The sequence below is a fragment of the Cyrtonyx montezumae genome, unplaced genomic scaffold (assembly GCF_038088225.1).
Source record: "Cyrtonyx montezumae isolate F1298 unplaced genomic scaffold, pur_monq_1.0 scaffold_10, whole genome shotgun sequence".
Lineage (NCBI taxonomy): Eukaryota > Metazoa > Chordata > Aves > Galliformes > Odontophoridae > Cyrtonyx > Cyrtonyx montezumae.
In genome coordinates, this window is record NW_027071826.1 from 54,353,740 (window position 1) to 54,374,906 (window position 21,167).

General features: G+C 41.7%; 2 protein-coding genes across 2 annotated transcripts in view; one reads left to right on the forward strand and one right to left on the reverse strand.

Moving 5' to 3' along the window:
- GAS2 (growth arrest specific 2) overlaps positions 1-3,185 on the forward strand; it is a 75,807-nt gene extending 72,622 nt beyond the window's left edge. Inside the window, exon 7 of the mRNA XM_065755427.1 lies at positions 1,853-3,185. Within this exon, the coding sequence (XP_065611499.1) occupies positions 1,853-2,071 (219 nt within the window). The 3' untranslated portion in view covers positions 2,072-3,185. The remainder of the gene's footprint in view (positions 1-1,852) is intronic.
- Positions 3,186-7,647: 4,462 nt separating this feature from the next.
- On the reverse strand, positions 7,648-10,627 carry SVIP (small VCP interacting protein). The gene is made up of 4 exons (XM_065755762.1): positions 10,518-10,627; positions 10,123-10,173; positions 8,735-8,848; positions 7,648-8,167 (listed from the first exon to the last, which is right to left on the reverse strand). Exons 1-4 carry the CDS (start codon positions 10,578-10,580, stop codon positions 8,153-8,155), a joined length of 243 nt encoding a protein of 80 aa, XP_065611834.1. The 5' UTR covers positions 10,581-10,627; the 3' UTR covers positions 7,648-8,152.
- Positions 10,628-21,167: the final 10,540 nt, after the last annotated feature.

The window sequence follows — 21,167 nt, forward strand, 5'->3', positions numbered from 1 at the left end:
ACACATCACAGAGAAAATGAAGATTCACAGCAACCACAAACACGTGTTGCATTTTATTTAATGGGAAGGGTTTTCTCCGTTTTAATTGGCTGCAGAGCAGTGGGAAAATTCATGAGAATCTTGAATTTATTGACGTTTATAACCAACTATTAAAATGCTTTATTGTGGTGTGAAGCCTCTTCTTTGTCAGAGCTCTCATGCCGTGGAAAAACTGAATAATATGGATTATAAAATTGCAGACGAAATTTTCATCTTTAGCTGAAGTGTGTTGGAATAGAAAGTGATTTTATGTATACATATATATGACTTCTATTATGAGAGAATTTTTTATGCCTCTGTGAATCCAGAGCAACTTTGAAGTTAGCAGAATTATTCTGAATTCATGCTGGTGTTACTGAAACCAAAATATGACCGTAGGGCTGAAGTGGTGCTTCTGTGGCACTGTACTGCAAAAACAATGACTGTTTAGGATGCAGGAAAATCCAGGCAGGCAGTCAAGGGTTCTCCTACTATAGTGGTAGTATGTGTAAAAAAGAGAGGCAAGACAGAAGATGTACCTTTAAGCTGACAATCTGGAAATAACATACCAGTGGCAGGTTTTATTTGGTTGTACAGCAATCCCTACGGGAAATTAACCAAATATACTTTTTACTAGCTTTCCATTCTTAACTCTCAATCAGAAGTCTAGATTCTGACTTCTTTTGGAATGTGAACCCCTTTTCGACAATATGGGGAAGCTGAAATTCAGCTGCAGTTCACTCACTCCCATGGCAGTATTGGTTGTTGTGGACTGAAGTTGTGTTTAAAATGCTTTTACTCCAAAAGTTTGGTGGGAGAGGCATTTCTCCAGATGTCTTTTTTAAGCATTCAAATAGGAGATATCTGCTAAATAAAACACTGTAAACTATTGTCTCAAGGCTTTGACAGCATCTGAATGGCAGTTTTCAATGTATTGCAGAAAACATTTACTTCTTTCATGATATATTATCCAGACTAGAGACATAATTGAAATCTCATGCTGCTGAAGGCTGATGATACTGATTTAAATTCAAAATGAAGGCTTGAAGTTAAGGATATATTTATGTCAAAAGCATATTTTTAGGCTGAGTTGGGACATTCATTATGTTTTGCCTGGCTTTGAAGAGTTACATTTTAGCTTTCTATCATCTATTTTTGTTTAATTGGAGATTACTGGTTTTATTTTTTTTTTATTTTTTTTGCTTTGTCATCTATGCTTTGCAGACTGATCTGAATTGTGCTGTGCTACAGAAGGTTGATGGGCAGCATAAATCTCAGAACTGCAGGTACTATCAGCCCTCCAGGGAGCTGTGGGCACACAGAATGACGCTCACATTCACTGTGGACATAAATTCAAATGCTGTTGTCTGGACCACGTTAAGGGCATGTTGTCTAAGGGTGGTGTTTTTACAAGGTAAATGCTTAAATCCTTGTGTTGTGGTGAAGTCCTGTAAAGAAAAGCCAGCTTCTAGACCTATAAAGTGGTATCTTCACCAACACATCTGAGGAATGCCCCTGTTCCGTACCTGACACAACTATGCTACACACATGAAGAGCAGGATCACAGTGTCGTATGACTTGAAGAACTTGTAGATGTGTTTACATTAAACAGGAAAGTCTTCAGTTTAAATACTAGCTCACCTTCCTCTTCTTCAAAACCCTCTGAAATTTAAATGACAAATGTTCTACTATTTCTTTTCCTTTCCTTTTACTGCAAAGCAGACTACAAACTAAGTCTATGGCTTTAGAGAAAGTGGAGCTTATTCTGGTAGGAAAAGCAATACTGATTGGCTCACCTTGAATACTTTTATTTTCCTTTCTTATGTAATTTCAGATGCTGCACAACAAGCACGTGATGGTCCGTGTTGGAGGAGGATGGGAGACTTTTGCGGGTTACTTACTGAAGCACGACCCGTGCCGAATGCTGCAGATCTCGCGAGTGGATGGGAAAACTTCTCCAATCCAAAGCAAGTCTCCAACTCTCAGGGACATGAATCCTGACAACTATCTGGTTGTTTCTGCCCATTACAAAACCAAGAAGGAGATTAAGTGAAATAAGCTTCTCATGTGATTGGGACTCTATATACGTAGGTCCAAATTATTTTCTCAAGTGTAGTAAATTTAGTTTACGCTTTAAAAGGACTTCAGAAAACTTAAGACAGACTGGAAATGGCAAACCATTTTGAAGGTCTCTGAATTGTAGAACTATTTATTTCTAGTACTGTATCTTTTATAGCAAATTACCCTTGCTAGGTTAATTACTTCAGTCTGATGAGAAATAGACATCTATTTTTAGCCAAATAATTACTCTTTAATACGTGAATGTATACGTAGAGTTACTTCTAGGAGGAGTGGATCCTGTTAATGGAAGAAAATACATAATACAATATATTTGTATGAAAATCTTATGACATTGAATCCTTGACTGTTAGGTTAGTTGAAAAATACATGTGCAGGTGGAAATAAATATTGGTGGGATTTATTTTGGTAATGCCTCTTGAAATTAGAAGCGACTATTTTTTATTATGGGTTGTAACCCATTATGTTATCCAACAGAGTATACAGAGACTTGTTGTATGCCAAACAACTTCCCAAAGCAATTACTCAAAAATGAAAACAAAGCCCAAGAAAAAAGACCCACAGCCCCTCTACTCTTTAAAGTTGAAGACAATGCTTAGTGCTAGATGTGTGTGTAGATCCTTCCTGTTCCTGACAAAGCTGCCCCATATAGAAAGAAGAGGAAGCCAAGAGGTTGCCCCTTCCTCTCCCAGACAATAGTGCTGGCCAGCATGAGCAGCGTGCTGCACTGCAGGCTTTGCAGGGAAGCTGTGAAGGATGCACGGCCTTCTACCCAAGGGGGCTTTTGAAGATGGATCTGAGCTTTTCCTTCCCCTTATTTGTGATTCTGTTGGTCACGCCAAATATAAAATATTCATTACTGTGTCTGTTGAGTGATTCACATTCTTGTAAATCATTCACACACCTCTAAAATAGCTAAAGGCATACTGGGGCTTAGTTCACTATTTTGGCTTCTCTTCTTTGTTTAGATTTGGTAATTTATGTGCCTTATAACTTCCTACAAAAATCATTTTATGGGACTATTTCACCGACTGTATAGATTTGAGCAAAATTCATTTCATTACAAATGAAATAAACTTTTTAAAAATACTCACACATTTTTGGTATTTGTCATCTGTACTCCTACACTCCCCTGCTACTGACAGGATGCGTGCAACGCAGAACTGCTCACTCACCTCATAGGATGTGGAACAGAGGATGGTGCAAGCATTCGCTTTCTACAGATTGCACAGAAAATACCTGGATTTTGTTGAAAAATTTCTTTTATTTGCTGAAAAGAAAAGGATGAAGGCATTCTGGAAGTTACTTTTTAAAGTGTCAGTTGGTATTCCTCTCTATTTCTCTTTTTAAGCTGAACTGGAACACAAATGCACTGCGTGTTCAGTGTACACATAAAAGGATGTGCTACTGCGTACTTTAAAATTAAAGGCAACATTTCTATTGACTAGAGCAAGACAGGATCAATACCTTCCTCTTTCAAGCTGGACTCCTGACTGAAATCAGCATTTTTTACCATGCTTAGCAGAACCACCCCACCTTGCTTCCTACCAATATCTGCTGAACACAAGTAGCACACATTAAAGAAGCAGTTAAAACATGCTTTTAGAAAGAAGCATTGTAGCCTCCATTTTAGGCCATTTTCTAGGAAAATTAAATATAAATTCAGTCAGTCATTTGAAAGGCCACAGGAAGAGCATGTTTTCATAGAAGCAATGTGTTTAGCCCCTATAGGAAGGGAAACCAAGGAAGCACAGCTGAAGAAAATAAATAAAATCATTTTCTTGATATATGCAGAGATCTGTTTGCAAATGAAGAGAGAAAAAAAAAACACTTGAGAAAACGTAAGATGTTTATTTTGGAACACTGGTTACTCTTTCAAACATAAATTGTGGTGTTTCCGTCATCCAAGCTGAGGTTTACATTACTGTTTTTTCTTTAAAATGTTTGAAGATATTTACATGTAGACAGATTAAGAGCAGACGCTTGTGGTTATACTCAAAAGAGTGTTTAGATTCATTTCACTATTAAACTTCAATGAGTAATCCTGGTACATCTAAGCCAGGGTTTTTAATAAATAAATGAACTAACGTATGTTGTTGGACTACAGCTATCAGAATAATCTTTTGACATCTCCAATGCTCATCAGAACAGTTCTTGGCTTAACACTTCAACCTAATCAGTGACAGAATGGGAGGTTATAGGGATCTTAGGGGACTTTTTAAAGCATTGCCCATCACCAGCTGAGCTGACTGAGGTGATCTTGCTGCGTTCGATGCAGCTGGGATGGGTGTGGTGAGCAGAGGACAAAGTTAAAGCGGGATCAGCAGTCAAACCACCTGACTTGCTGTAAATTAACCAGGTGTGCAAATAAGGGCTAGGAATCTCTTATTCAGAAGGTAAGCATAACTGATGGTTTGAATGGTTTTTTTCTTACCATATTAGGTCTTAGGGCAACGTGGGAGTTGTAGAATTTACTGTGACTCAGTTTGCTCTGAGGAGTTATGAGCCTGAAACTCAATTTACAGAAGGCAAAACGTTGTATCCAAATCTTGTTCAAAGTGGTGTGGCCCTTGTTTGCTGCAGTGATGGGGAAAGAACTGCATTTGTGTGGGAAGCATTTGTGGAGGAAAACATGTTTCAACAGTGAGCTATTGTGTGTAATATGGAAGTTTCTTTGTTTCTAGTGCTTGATATTAAGGTACTTGGCCTAGGTTTTTAAGAGGCTGAACTGAATAGCAGAGGATCAATAGCAGAGGTCTGGAACTTCTGTTTTGTCCTCTGAGGGGCTTGAAATAGCTGCCTGGTACAAGGGCATGACATGAAGATACAATAACATGAAGATGTATTCTTTTTCTAGCACTGGAAGATAACTGAGAGGAGGGCTGCTTCTCTGTGATTTTTGGCTTACTTGTTCTCTGTGTAACTCAGCTGAATGCGAAAGCCACATACTACCAGGCTGCTAGGAGATGCAGCAGAGGCTTTTCTCAAGGGCTGAGGTGAGGCATAGAAAAAGCAATATGGGAGCACTCATTAGCTGTGAGCAAGGAACAGTGCTAAGGCTCAAGGTGGTTCATCAGCCTAAGATGGATTTTCAAAGCTACTGCTGTGAGATATCAAACAAGCATTGCAATTCCAGAAGCAATTCAAACATTGTTTGGAAATGCTAATCATAGCACGTGTTACTGGATGATACAGGAGGTACCTTACATTACCTTAATGCTCATGTTCTGCCTGCAGATTTGCTTCCAAGCAGGATTATCTGCATAACTGAATGGGGATAGTTATTTTTCTCCTTCTTTATTTTCCCAGTAAATGCACCTTCATTTGCATGAGCCACCTTGCTTTGCTGTTTTTGATGTCGCTGTCTTTTTAATGATAATTCAGAGGCAATAAAATCATGGTAACCAGCTCAAGGGCTGTTGGTTGACGAAAATAAAGAGGTATGAACGTATGCGTGTGGGAAGACAGAGCAGGCTTCTTAGAACTCGAGTCCCAATGCTGAATTCATGACGTGTTCATTTTGGATCAGGGAGATGAGCAGTCTGCCGTGTTACAGAAGTGCCACTTGTGCCTGGTGAGCTCCATCCCACAGATTCAGTCTTTTTTTTTTTTTTTTTTTTTCCTAAATCCACATCCTGAAGCCTTCTGGTTCTGGTTCACAATGGTGCTACCTACCTGTGGGGACACACAACTTCCGTGTCCTTCCAAACCTCAGGATATCCTGTCCCAAGCCTTCTCTACCTGGTATCATCTGAAATATGTTCTGCTTTCATTCTGAACTGAAACTAACTGTACCAAAAAGGTTATGAAAACAAAAAGTGTTTCTATTCACCCAAGTAATTCCCCAGGCTGAGTTTGGATCTGGGTCACCCAAACAATCCAATATGGCATAAAAGCCTGTTTAAAAACTGCTTTATCGATCAGTGACTCATATAGAGAACCACCTCGTCTTCTGGAGTGCTTCTTAGCTGGAGAAATAAATCTGACACCCAGAATTGGACCTCTTTATGAACAAGGATCTATCTGCTTCTTACTGAGGGGAGGCAGAAAAAAGCAGTACTTTGTTTTCAGAGGTAATTCTTTAAATACAAGGTCTGCTCAATCTGAGGTGATTCAGACCTCTATTGCTTGATGGCTTTTCTGGAAGGAAAGAGCCAGAAGCAAGCCTGTCTTTGATGGACTAAGAGCCAGCTGACTGGTGCTGCAGGCACTCAGCCAGCAGGGTTATTTTTTAACCAAATGTAGAATAACTTTACTGCTCCAGGTGACAGTACCCAGTGCAGAAATGGCTTGCCTTGGGCTCCTGAGGAAGGATGGGCAGCATAGCACAAGCATGCTGCTGCACTCTGGAAATGCCTCCTGTTTTAACAGCATGGAAGGTGTCCAGGAGTTGTGAATTACTCTGCTAGGCTACCTCATGGGCTTACAAGAAAGTCTTCATGACACTAATTCAAGGACAGACTCCTTCTGTTAGGTCAGTTTGCTAACTTTCCCTTCTGATTTTAGGGGAGCAGTAAGATGGAGAGTGGAAGAATGTACTGGTTTGAGATAGCCCCTGCGACAAAGCTCATCTAAGTGCCACCTAAATATCCCTGTAGGATGCCCACTGCTAGAGAGGTTGGATTGAAATTCCCATTTCAAACCTATGTTTAATATTTGATTACATTTTGATGCATTTTCATTAATCGGTCACAGTTGCTTTATTTTTTTGTGAATACAGTTATGTGAATAAGTGCCAACAATGAAAGGAAGCTAAAGGTGTTCAGCTGTCAAGGACACAAGCTTTCAGGCCTAGTGCCATTGTATTGATACTGAAAGATCTCTTTTCTCAACTTAATGACTAAGGCTCAGCCAGGAACTCACTGGGTCATGACCGTGCTCCCACGACAGAATGAGACACTATTTGGGAAAGTAAAAGAAGCATTTAGCTCAGAAAAAGGAAGAGAAAAAAAAGCCTTTGCAGCCTCAACTAGGTCAAAAATGGGGTCAGTGACGTGATGCTCTCCAGAGAACACAGGTGCTAGGTTCTTGATGTTGATCATGCTGCAACAAGCTCTGCTCATCTATCAAAGCAGTGGCTTGAGGTCACTGGTGTGCAAGTCTGGCTATACCATAGTTTAGGCAGCTCCGAATAAATCAAAGGCAGTTTCAGACTAGGAGAAGGGATTACAGACATAGGTACATACAGAAGAAAAGCAACAGAGCTCCAGGTGTTTGGCAAATCTGACTGCACTGTAACAAACCCACCCAGATAGTGCAGACGTTTCAGCAAATGAGCCACCCAAGAGATGACGTTAACAGCGCTTCCACTCTGCCTTTCACTCAAGTGCAGTACTGCCCTCTTGTGTTCCAAATAGAACAAACCATCGACAGTATCCTAAATCTAGTGTCTATGCTGCAGTACCCATTATAAATACCTACATACCCTAAAGGAATTCACATATACAAGGGAGGAGAATGACTGCCAGACTCAGAATAAAACAGCTTTCTTACTATAAGTAAGGCCTACAAAGATGTTTTTTTGTTTGTTTGTTTTTTTGTGGGTTTTTTTTTTTTTTTAGGTAGTGTCACAAAAAAAGCTTTGGTTCCTAAGAGCCTGGTATGGATCTGCTTTAGTTATTTTAGGAGAAAAGGTGCTAAATCCCTAAGCGGTCCCAAAGTAATCAGGAAACCCAAGGGAAATAAATACACAGGGACACCTGAGCTGTGCCTCAGTTGGTCGTACGCAGACATACATGTACCTACTGACCACATAACACATACAGACTGACTACAGGTAAAGGTCACTTCTATGTGAGAAAACCCATCTCACTCCCTTGGCAGGGAAGAAAAACATGCATACGGAACAAAAATTGGCCAAAACCTAGTTGTTCAGAGGCTTTCGTTCTTCACTTAGTACATGTTTGCACATCTGCCCTCCTACAATGGCAAAGTACTGCTAAGTCTTCGTATGCAAACAGCAAAAAGCCACATGATGAGTAAGTGCCACTCAGCTGCAGAAACTGGCAAGGTCTTGGCAGTAAACATCAATCTCGTCTCCAGAAGTCACGCTTCTTTATCCAACCTGCCACTACAGACAAAAACAGCACAGTGAACCACAGGTTTGTTCGCAGGGGGAAAAAGCCCACACCACAGTGAAGACATTGAACTCCCCAGCCTAATACAGGTCATATCCTGAAAGTGATGGACATAGTGCTCACTAAGAGCAGACACAAAACTCCATGTCCAGAGTCCCATTAACATGTACAGCAGTAAGGGGAAGAGATGAAAGCTAACAAAACCTGTGTTACAAGAACAGGTTATGTCTACTGCCCCAGAGAGCCTCCAATTCTCTTAAATTTCCAGTTTGCCTTTGAAGTTTACTTTACAAAAGTTGTAGTAATAGCAGCAGTAGAACTCATCAGGACATACGCCAGTGTGGTATGTTTGGGTTTTTGGTAAAAAAAGCAAAACTCCTTGCTGTTCTTGCTGTCAGTGTGCCCCAGAAATGAAATCTTGAGCACACAGAGTGATAATGACACAGGTTTCCATTTTTCTTCCTCTTGGCTTTTCCTTGGGTTACTCCATCTTGTGGAAAACAACAAAAATGGGATTTTTGTCAGTTAACTGCATTACACTGTTTCATTTTTCAACTTACTCTCAGGCCTCCTTCTCCTCCAGGACTTGAAGCTGCCATTCTTTTTTCTATTTCTTCCTGCTTCTTTTTCTTTTGTTCCACAGAGTAAACGTTCTTAATACCTCGTGAGGAAGCCTGGGGAGTAAACATATTTGCACAAAGTCAGTTAGTTATCTGTCTGGGTAAAAGCCAAACTCCAAGTCTTGGCAACAGCATTTTGAGAACTCTGGTTTGCATGAAACGATTGAAACAGTAAGGAAGTGCTGCTATGATGTAAAACCAGACCTTTCTGGATACCTCTCAGTATTGAATGCTGTCTTTCCTGTAGTTACATGATAGAGTTCTTGTTTCCTATTAATACATCTAGGTAAACATACTCAACTAAGTATACCTAGTTTGCATGCAGGAAGACACAAAGCCACAATTTCTCTTCCCCAAAAGGTTTTTAGTTTTTCCAGTGCCTGGGCCTAGTTCTGCCCTTATGAACAGAACTAACGAGGAAGCAATAACTCAGGAAGGTAGCAAGAAACTTTGCTTTTTCATCATCCCTTCGTATCTCTCACTGTCTCTTGTCAAGTGGCTGCCTAAAGACAGGATACTTACTGTGGAAATAATGAACTTGTTAGAATGTTAGAACTTTCTGTTCTAATGCTCAATAAGGCCTTTAGGTACCTGGCCTTCCAGGTGAGCTAGGAACCTGTGTTGTCTACAGGAAACCAAAAGGAAGAACACCTCACACAGTGAACCAAGAGCAGTTAAGAAGCACGAGCAGGAAAATCTTAAGAGAGACAACATCTGACAACACACTTTGCCTCTCATGCTGGGCAAATGAATTGGGCAGTGAGCAAGCTATCTTATCTCTATTACTCAACACTAAAAATCCTGGTAGAAATTTATTTTTTCTCATGGAAAGTAACTTATAGTGTATAGCATGTACTTCTGTTGTCTTGCATTCTCTTTAGTTAGCCTAATGGCTTTGAAGTTTTGTACTAGCTATCTGCAAGCCAAGTTGCTTCACTGCAACTTCCTCCAAGGAAACCATTTCAGCAGTGCAAGAGCTAGAGGAGAGGGAAGAGGTTCAGGTTGGATGTTAGGATGCAATTCTTCACTTCGGGCAGTGAGGCAGTGCCACAGCTGCCCAGATAGCTGTAGGTGTCCCATCCCTGGGTGCTCAAGGCCTGGTTGGATGGGACCCTGGGCAGCCTGAGCTGGTGGTTGGCAACGTGGTCCTCACTGTGAATGGCCAGAATCAATTTGAGTGTTTTATCTGGGTATATATTAGTACAGAGATAATATTAGCAGCATAATGATGTATTTAAAGATGATGCTGCAATCCACTCCCAGCAGGTTTACTGCTTTCCCTGTACAACCTAAGCGCATTCAGAAGGCACTGTACCAGGCGCAGTTACCTCCATCTGCCTCTTCTCAGCAGCTTCTGCCAGCTGTCTTCTTTTTACTTCCTAAAGGAAACGGGAAAGATGGTGAAAAAGCTACTCCAACCCGGTCCCTACGTCCTTCCTCGAGCCTGAACGTTCAGACTACGGACAGCTGTCAGGCAGGCCGCCACAAATCTCGGGGGCCCAGCACTCACAGGACCAACAGGGCAGCCCGAGGGGAGGTGGGTATGGCTCCCTGCCTCTCTGTTTCCCCCCCGAGGGCTCGGGGCCGCCATCTCTCAGCCGAAGGAGGGCCCCCGGGCGCGGCTTTCCCCCCCGCTCAGCCTCCCCGGTGGAAGCGGCCGCAGCCTCGGGGCGGGAAGGGAGCCGTACGCGGCCGGCACCGCACCATGCCCCGCCGCACTCACCGGGTCGGGCGTCTCCACCACGTCCTTGACGGCGCCCCCCATGCACGGAAGGCACAGCCCCATGGCCGCGGCGCTGCGCGGCCGACGGCGGCTGCTGAGGGGTGGGGGAAGGAGGCGGCCCCGCCCCGTCACAGTGCCGGCTGGAACGGGCCGAAGAGGGCGGGGATGGCCGGGGGAGGGAGGGAGGTTGGATGAGGCGTTGTGGCTTGCTGAGGGTGGACTATCCCCTCATCGAGGTCGCTGAGAATGGGAGGGGTTCAGCAATCACCTCTGCCAGCTCCCTCAGCACGCGTGGATGCATCCCATCGGGGCCCGTGGATTTACGTACATTAAAAACAACGTGAAATCTGTGCAGTTCCTTTCCTGTGATTTTTGAACAAAACCTTTTCGAGTTCTTACTGCTCGTCAGTTACGTGGGTTAAGCAACTTGCATCAGTGCATTTGTCAAGCGTTGAGTTTGACCCACAGGTTCTTGGTTGCTGCTGCATGTAGTGGAAATGCATCTTGTCCTGCCTTTTACAGATGATGAAAGCACATTGAACAGAGTTCCTATGCAGAGGGAAAGAGTGCATCTTCCTGGTAGCGTGAGCTGATCAGAGACATAACTGAAAAAGTGAACGGTGCAGCCAAAACTTGGCAGCGTGTGCTGTGCATTGAGAAGCAGTAGGAAGAAATGTGGCAACTTGGTGTTCGATAACAAAAGGTTTATGCTTTTATTACTGAAGTTCAGTAACTTTTCAGTAATTGCTCTAGAGGTCATTTAAGAGCACAATTCTTCAGGTTTGTGGAATTAGTTGAAAGAAACTGAGTACGGATAGCTTGAAATGAAACCAGTGGGATCACCGTGCATTCAGAAACACAGATAACCTGTGGCAGCCTACAAGAGCCATACAGTTTAATGTTAGGAGTAATAATGGCCTTGTAAATGGGAGGAGTTGGCTTCACCATGCTCCAGGCACCAGTTGAGGATTGGTGCAGAGCTCCCCAGCCTGAAGCACTGGGGCAGCTCTTACCCTGGCCAGGTGTGCAGGGTGATGGCAGGGTGATCGTGAGCTAACAGCAACTTTTGGCTGACCTCTCTTGCATTCTCTCAATCTTTGGCAGCCTCTGCTCGCTCTTCTCTCTGAAGAGCTTTGTTATAAGCTGTCTGTGAGCAGTGTGCAGCTCTGCTTCTTGCCTAGGATAGGGGTGAAGCTCATAATCCCCAAACAGCACTGCAGTGATCACGTGACAAAGCAAAGTGTGCTCGTTCTGGATTGCAGGTAGCAAAGCTCTTTCTCCCTTCCAACCCTTACAGTTCTGTGATTCTGTGTGATTAATGATACTCTGAGGATTTCTTGGCACTGTAAGATCAGGAATGTTCGTGCCTCATAGAGTATAAATGATACTGATAAAAATCAGATTAAGATGCCGGTCCAAGTGAGCAGGCTCTAACTCGCCTGTTTTCTTTTAGTCCACCAGGTGGCACTATTTGCGCAAAAATTTCTTGCATTTCCCTAATGTATTTATTACTTTGTTTTGGAATTATAGGCAGATATGATGGCTTTGTATAGGGTTTGCAATGAGGCAATGAGGGTTGGAAGGGTTGTACTAACTATTAGGTTTATTACTTTCAGAAACTGGTTGGTTTGTTTTTATTTTTTTTTATGAGGAAAATCTGTGTCCTGTCAAGGTCTGTGCAAAAGAAAAGAAAAGAAAAGAAGATATTTTGTTAATTCTCCATTATTTTGTGCACGAGATATAGGGCAGATGTGAGGGAAGTTGCTTTAAGAACCTGGCCAAATGACACAGAGGTTTATGAGGTTCACTTCCAGGATGACAATTAATCAATGGTTAGGCTACCCATAAATGGCTCTTTGACTGCAAAAGAGCACCTGCTGAGCCTAAGGAGTCTTTAGTTCCATCTAAGTCCTTGCTGGTTTAAATTAAAGACAGAATTATTCAAAAGGCAAGGATTTGTTCTTGCTGTTGTCAGATTGGAGTCTTCATTGTGATAACTGATTGTGGGGCTAGGGAAAAGAGACACTGTGTGGGATCAGCATGGCCAGTGTGCCCAGGTGGCCAAGAAGGCCAACAGCATCCTGACTTGCATCAGCAATGATGTGGCCAGCAGGAGCAAGAGGTGATCGTCTGTACTCAGCTCTGGTGAGGCTGCAGGTTGAGTGTTGTGCTTGGTGTTAGGATGCATACTATGAGAAAGACATCTAGGCCATGGTGTTCAGAGAAGGGCAACGGTGCTGTGAGGGGTTTGGAGCACGGGCGTGACAGGCAGCGGTTGAGGGAACTGGAATGGTTCATTCTGGAGGAGGCCCAGGGGGGACCACATCACTCCCTACCAGCAATAAGATGAGAGGGAATGGCCTTATATTGTGCCTGGGGAGGTTCAGGTTGGGTATTAGGAAACATCTGCTCTCTGAAAGAGTGGTGATGCACTGGCACAGGCTGCCCAGGGAAGTCAGCAGATGCCAGATTGTCTGACTCTGACAGTATACGCCACTTAAGAAAACAAACCCAACCCAAACAATTCCAAGGATATTTCCTTATTCAATTTCAAATAATGTGTGTTATTTATTTATTTGAGGAAGTCTTATATAGAAATCTTATAAAATGATGTAAACTTCTGCTTTGCAGCAGGACTGATATACATAAGGAATGCTTTCAGGAGGGGACAAGCTGCTGGCCCTGGGCAGCTCTAGGTGCCAGTAAATGTTGGTAACTCATGAGGGCTCTGATGGCTGCTTGTGGAGGCAAAGGTGTGCCCATCAAATAGCGGAAGGGTAACAGGGAAGCAACTTCTTTGTGCTGTCTCTTATTTAAATGCCCTTGAGCATGTCTTCGGAAGCAATACTTGTTATTTTTATCTGGCTGCAGCAATTAAAAGGGAATACTGTCTTCCCTGTGAACTATAGATCAAATCTGAATCTTGTTAGTGTAATGTTTCCATGGTAATATTTGGTACATTTATTCTAAAAGAACTGGCTGGGGGGCCAGTCCCAGAGAGAGGTGGTGGATGGAGTTAAATCCAGCTGGTGACTGGTCATGAACTGTGTCCTCAAGGGTCAATATTGGGTCCCGTTCTTTTTAATAACTCTCTTGGTGATTTGGTTGAGGGCATTGAGTGCACTCCTACAGATGAACACTTCCCCCCAAACTCAGTGTCAACTGTGTGAGGGTAGGAAGACCCTACAGCAGGACCTGGACAAGCTGGGTACCTGGTCTTTCCCACCTGTAATGGTTCTATGATTCAATATATTTAATTTCACCTAAACTCTGGCAGTAATAATAACCATTTTAGAATGTGAACGAAAAGATTAATAAATATCCTCATCTACCATAATGTGGCACATCACTTTTGGGTATGCTGTCAATCCTATCACAGAGCAAGGCTTGTTGTCAATTCATTGCTGACTATAAGTAGATGGGAATAATGAATTTCTCTTCAAGCCTGCCAAGTTCCCTATCAGCCTTTCTTATCTTTGCAAGTAAATACACATACTATAAAAAAGAAAATGACTAAAATTTCTTCAACTGTTACAGATTATACGTGCCCGACTACCAGTCATTTTGGTACCATCTACAGAAAAATATGATGCATAGAACTTGGAGATTTCTCATTCTTGTCCTTAAGGATCTGAGGAACCTGGAAGTGATCTATGCTGTGAATTAGTCTTAGATATATTTATTCTGCAAATGCAACTTTGCAGTTTACCCTAATATGTTTTCAAACAATGTGTAAAATGCAAATTGTTCAAAGTGTAAATCTGAGGGATCAGTAAAATGTTGTCTGCCTTATCAAAATCTCCTACAGCGTGGGAGCCATTGAACTGTGGCAGTGTTGGGTACAGAGCTGGCATAAAGGGAATAATCAAATGCTAACAAGATATGGTGGGAATTATGAATGTTTAGGACTCTCTAATTACAGTAACTTGCTGAAAACACTAAGACAAATAAAGGACAATAAAAAACACTTTATTTTAGATGTATTCTCTACATCTTTTGACTGACATAATTATACTGTCAAATAGGCTTTGGAATGTAATTTTCTGTGTTTGGGTTTCATAATGGGAATATACAAAACTTGTTAAGGAATCTAAACCTCCTACTATCTCTCTCTCCTGCACCCATGCAGGTAATTTTGAAGTTTGATGTTGTGACAAGTGTTGCTGTAGCAGCATGTCTTCTCTTAGGTGTTGGTAAGAATAAAAATTAAAACCAACCAGAAGGGATGCTGGTGTGAATGCTCTAGAAAACCAAGACATGACTTGGAAAAGTACCAATGAAACTGGAGCTTCTACCATAAAAAACATAAAATAGTATGTAAGAAACAGAGGAACTGTGCAATACCACTAGAGATCTGAGAGTCTGTGACAGAATCAATGGCAGTCAAATAATCTGTATATCGTTTGAGCACAGACTTTTCTGAGAGTCTTGGGAATTCCAGCTAGATATTTGAAGAACAACTTGCATCTGGCTTTAATATGAAATTCTTAAAACAAGCATCCAATTGCTTGGGCAAATGGAGAGTTTGTAATGATCCAATAGATGTTTTTTTGATCCTCTTCTGATTGTAACAGTGGGTGTTTGCTTCATCTCGGGGTTTTTTATGCTGAGAAATCAGGATGACCTGCACTATGCTAAGGTGATAATGGGTCTGGGAGGAATACATGTGTGTAACTGCTTTCTCATGCCTGTGCATCCTACAGATTGACATCATAATGCTTTTAAAATACACTGAGCTTGTATTTTTAGAACTCCTATTGTTTTTCTTCTCATTTGAGATGTAAATACAAAGCAAGCCTCATTTATTGAATCTGTTAATCTCTGGATTAGCAGGAATTGTTAAGATGATTTGCAGAGCTTGTTGTTGACAGCTATTAAATTCCACCCCTTTGCCCATACTTGACTGAATAGTGGTTTTAGTGTTATTGCATATTTTAAGTACTTTTCAATATAGAAACCACCATTACAGAGATTTTAGAGCAGTGTTAAAAGTATACACAATTTATGGAGTGCTTTATTTTCTCCTCAGAGTTACAGAAGAAAGAATTGAATTTATGATGAGTTGAAGATAGAGGATGCTCTAGAGTTAGTATGAACAATATGGGTCTGAATTGAAGTTCATGTCTAGTGCTGTAGTTCTAATTAAACTGAGTGGGAATAGTCCCATTGGATTTGCTTTCATTTAAAGGCTAGCCCTGACCTTTATAATGTAGGTCAGAAAACAGTTTGTATTAATTCATAGGACTCAGTAATCTTAAATATTTTTTTAATAAAATCTGTTATATAAAGTTCTATTACATTTAGCAGGAGTGAAACCGGGAAGGTTTTCTATATAAATTACATTAGAGATATGCATATTTTAAAGAAATGATCTGTTTTTCAAAGAGCATTTTTGAACCCTTCTCCAGAATCACATTGCAGGGATAAAAGTCTTTCTTCGTTGAAGAAAATAGATTAGGATGACTGTTCCTGTGCTATTTTAAGAAACGCTTCCAGTAGGGTTTCCATCATGAGCTGTTCTACTAGAAGAAAATTTGTGACATTTTCTTTCGGGTGAGTCAGAGGTTCTGCAGATTGGAATTGAAACATAAGGTGAAATATGGTTGTTTTTTTTTTCTTATTTTAGTAGCATCGTAGATGAGCAGGCAAAGGAAGGAAAGGAAGGAGTTGTACCTTTCAGCTGTTTGTGATGTGTGTGAGTCATATCTTGGCTGACCTTGACCTGCTGTGAACCACTCTGGGCTCTGAGGAAAGTCTTCCAAGCATTTAGAGATAATGGGTGGATGAACTGTGGCCTGACATCCTCTCTCACAAACAGGCACATAAGAACAAAGCAAAAATATCTGATGGCTTATTTTGTTAGTTTATGAGAAATGCATGAATATACCAAAGTCTAAATAAGTTAGTATGTTTATTCATCAGAGAGGAACTATCACTCATCTTCTGTTCATGGCAGATTTTCATTTTTACCTTGGCCTGTCAACTTGTGAAAACAACTTTGCTGCTTTGTGATCTGTTGGTGTCATGGCTACTGCAGTTTGGCTGAGACCATGTCCTCCAAAACTCTTTCAGGTTTTAGGGTTAGCTGAGACCTCGGAGTGCTGGGCAGAGAGGAACTTGAAGTGGGAGCCCTATGAGTCCTCATACCCTGGGCTTTTGCCCGCGGGGATGTCCCATGGACTGCAAGGAGTCACTTCTTATGATGGCTTTGGGTCACAGGAGAGGTGCTGCTTTGTGAGCTGAATGCCAGCACTTCCAGGAGTGGGACATCAGGGGAGGCTGTAAGTGTTGGTTTAGATCGTCTCAGAAAGAAATGGAATCATGCCCGCTCCTCTGCCTCGCTTACTTCCCTCTGCCCAGGGAGGCTGGTGCTTAGCACAACGCTTGGTTCCCTATGTGCAGGGCAGGCACTTCTAAGGCAGGTTCTGCACTGCCTTTCTGATGTTGAAATAGCTACAGCTGCAGTCCTAACGCGACACAAAAACGAAATACAGGCTGATACCTCGTTTAGAGATGTCACTGTGAGTGTGACTTCAGCATACATGGGAGCCTGCAGCTGAGGTCCTCCACTGACTAGTTTTATTCTGGGGAGTCTTTTTAGAGCAGCTCTCTCCAGATACCTTCTTGTTACTAAGTGTGAAGGGGTAAACTGCAAGAGAGCAGTTTTCTGAAGTGTGTCTATTACTAAAAAGCAAGGCACACCAGTTAGGGTTGGTTGTGCTGCTGGTGTGCAAATGCAGTGTCTGCAACATCATTCTGTCAGAAGCATCCAGTGTGCCTGGTTGCCTTGGTTGTTGTTGTTTCCTTGCTAGAGAGTGAAAAGCCAGCAGGTAAGAATTGTTTCTAGATAATAACTCTCTTGAATATCTTTGAAAAGGCTTCAAACTAAAGACTGAAGGGAAATTCTTCTGCATGCTAAGTGCTTGTCATCTTTGTTTGTGAACACAATGTCCTCTAGCTCCCTAATTGTTACAGGTGACATGAGGGACATAGCTTTTTGTTCCTCGTGCAAAGTTCTTTCAGTTTTCTCTGCCTTGATTTCTTCTTGTATTAGACAATCTGTAAGCATCTTTCATGCATGAGGTGACCTAACACAGCACTGAGCAAATTTGGTTGGAGATCAAGATGGAAAATAGTATGTCCTGTTTGCCTTGGATATGTGCTTGCTTTTTCCTGGGAGAGCTGAGACGTAATCAGTATGCTATTTAGTTTTGACTGGCAAATTGAAAAACCTCAGAAATATCATCGAAAGATGACTATTTAAAAATAATAGTAATTAAAAAAAATCCTAAACACATAAATCAAACACATAAATTAAATACATTCAGATGAATCTTACTGCTTTATTTCTTCTCTTGTAAGTTTTGAGTACACTCAGTGCAAAACTCTTCATCTCTATATACATGTAAACAATAATTTTGAGCTCATTTTTCAAGTAGCACTGTATGAGCCTTTAACAAAAGATTGATCTTCTGCTTTGAACATTGGACCCTAATATGGGATCCTGACCATGTAGAATTGTCTTTTGTGACCTTCTTGGAGGGGTTAGTTTTGGTGTTTATCTTCTTCACGGGCTTGCACTTGCAGCTAATCTAATATTGATCTATTTCCAGGAAGTTTATTGTTTGCAGTTGGAGGCATGATTCAGGCTGGCTGCTATCATAACCCTTCTCTGTGAAGGACTTGCACTGCTCACTGAAGGAGTGAAGGTAGGAGGGCTGCAGGTGCTCCAGGGGCAGGGTCCCTGGCTGAGGTGTGAGTGGTTCTTAAGGACTCCAGACATAAAAGTCATTATAAAGTACCCCTAGTTGTAGAATTATTAAGGTTGGAAAAGATGTCCAAGATCATCAAGTCCAACTACCAGCCCATCACCACCACGCTCACTCCTAGAATTGTAGAATCATAGAATTAGTCAACACTAGCACTCCCATCGCAATGGGCCAAGTCCTAAATTCTGTTGCATTTTGACTTCATTGCAATGGTCTACTAAAAGCAATTCAATATTGAATCTTAGAATCACCAAGGTTGGAAAAGACCTACAGGATCATCCAGTCCAACTGTCCACCTATCACCAGTCATTCTCACTAAGCCATGTCCATCAACACAATGTCTAAACATTCTTTAAATACCTCCAGGCTCGGTGACTCCATCATCTTCCTGGGCAGCCCATTCCAGTGCCTGACCACTCTTTCAGAGAAGTATTTCGTAGCATCTAGTCATGAAAGACATGAAAGTATCATGAAAGCAGAGTGGCTTCTGCTGCCCAGGAAAGATTTGTTGGCTTGGTAGTAAGCTACAGACAAGGGAAAAGTACTTGGTGTACTTCTCTCCATCTCTCCATTTGCAGCACTTTCTTTTCAGTCTCAGTATCTTTTCGGTATGTAATACAGCCTTTCTGACTTGAAACAAGGCATTTTTATTTCCCATCCCATTTTTTTTTCTATGCATCATCTGTCAGAGAGCTTTAGCATGTGAATAGCCCCAGTGATTGCAGACTGAATCAGAACAGAGTTTACAGGAAGATGTCTGTTGAGGAAATAGACTTACTGACAATGTAAATATTGTATTCAGATACAAATGCGAATCTTCTTAAAATTATGCATTGATTTAGAACAAATGTAATGGTGTTTATCTCTTTCCTCTTTCCTCTCTCTTAGCACCATGCATCCTACAATATAGGAGTGCTGACTACCTCCATTATAAGGTTCTCTCCTCAGTGCCCACATGTTTTTGTCCCCTGGGCTGATATGAATGCTGTCATTCATGATGAAGAACACATTAATTTGAAACAACTGTAAATCAACTTGTGGACAAATCCATTCCAGAGTAAAGTGTTGCCCGGTTCACTAGAACCAGCTGTTGAAATAACAGCCAGTTCCTGAGCTAGCTGCTGAAAAATACTGCCTGTAGCAAGTGCTGCTTCTTGCTGCTGCATCTCTTAGGAACTGTGGTCGGTGTTTATCGATGGACTGTTTGAATCTTGGGGATTTTGTGCCATATTTTTGTAGTTTGCATCCCAGATGTGTTGAGTACAGAAGGTCCAAGTGGTTTCGCCCCTCTGGGACTGGCTCCTACTAAAACTATTTGGGGGAAATTAGATTAAGGAGTGAGGACTTGTTCCTTTCTGTCTGTCTGTCCCTGGTCTTTCAGAGTGGGGTGTAAGAGCTGTACTTCAGAAGTCACAGCCGTAACGCTGGGAGGGACATACCTACAAACATAGAAGGAAAGTGGCCACTAGTTGGAGTCATTCAAAGTACTCCAGCCTTCATTAAGCATAGGTTTATTCCACTTCAGACTGTCTGGCATTTCATACCTGAACTTATATGGGGACAGTCAACCAAGAGGGCTACTGTTTCATAGAATCATAAAATCCTTGAGGTCTAAAAGACCTTCAAGGTCATTTAGTCCAACCCATCCCCACTGTGTCCTCTGTCTGTAGACCTCAGTGCCACATCTCTGTGGTTTTTGAACATCTCCAGTGTGCCTTCATGGAATTCAACGGTGGAGCAGAACATGAGTAGTTAATTTAGATGCCTAACATTTAGGGCTTTGTGTGAAATATTTTAGCCTTTCCCTGTCTACCTTTTCTCTCCCCACCTGTGGTAAAAAGCAAGGATAGATTATTAAGTCTGTATTCTTGGTAAATGGGAGAATTCACAGATAGTACATATTGGACTTATTATCACAGTGTTTCAGGATTGCTTTAGGTGTATAGGTATGCAAGTGGTGTTGAGCTGTAGTAGATTTTTCCAAGTGCACGCACTCTAATGCAGCAGCAGACCTGTCTCCTGATTGAACTCCTAGCTATTTTCTTCTGTAGTTGTTTGTGCAGCTGTTCAGCCCTTTGCCACTTTAACCTTTATTTTTATGTGAAAATTTCTGTCCAGCAGAAACATGAAGTGGTCTCTCCTATATGAAATCACACCTGCCAACCGCTTGGCTCCTGTGGGTGCATAGGTAGTGAATTTATAAGGCTGGCGCTGATGCAGTTTTATCAGAGTTAAAGAAGCTGAAGTTAAGTGTGAGTGTTTTAAAAGAGTACAGTAAGCTTCAGTGAAAAGAATTCTTTCCAGAGCTCATTTCTTGGTTATTTCTGTGGATTTTCTTTTTCTACTTCAAGAATATTCCTTACAAGCCAATGCCTTGACAAGCAAAAGAAACCTTCTGATGAAACATAAAGACTGGCTTTTCAAACCACGGTAGTAAAACTGCAGAAATCATTTTTCTGCCCCTCAGTACTGCTCCTTCTCTCACTTTTTTTTTTTTTTTGCCTGAAATCAATGTGATATTTTGGTTAGATCTGTCAAAAACTGACACCACTATGCCAGGTTTCTGCCTTGTGCTGATACACTTGAGGTGGACAAGGTTATAGGTAACAGAAGTGGATTTTTGCAAGCAGAAGTCAGACAAAGCATGCCCACTGTAACCAGAATAGTGGTTGACAAAAGAAAATGACCCAAACATCCTCCTTCCAAATGAAACAGCTCATGGTGCTGGAACTCAAATGAGTCTGTCAAACTACCAAAACCAGGTTCACAAACTCTTGCCCTAAGTAGAAATGGTCTCTGCTTGGGCTTTGTTGTTTAAATGTGACAAGTACAAGCTATGCCCATAACCGCTTTGGTCTGTGGAAGAAATGCTGTTTCAAGC

What these genes read in the sequence shown, in the direction of transcription:
- SVIP (XM_065755762.1), bottom strand. Translation starts at nt 10,580, where the DNA reads ATGGGGCTGTGCCTTCCGTGCATGGGGGGCGCCGTCAAGGACGTGGTG. An exon ending in TGGTGGAGACGCCCGACCCG is followed by an intron (nt 10,174 to 10,517) that starts GTGAGTGCGGCG and finishes CGTTTCCTTTAG; the next exon opens with GAAGTAAAAAGAAGACAGCT. An exon ending in CTGAGAAGAGGCAGATGGAG is followed by an intron (nt 8,849 to 10,122) that starts GTAACTGCGCCT and finishes TTTACTCCCCAG; the next exon opens with GCTTCCTCACGAGGTATTAA.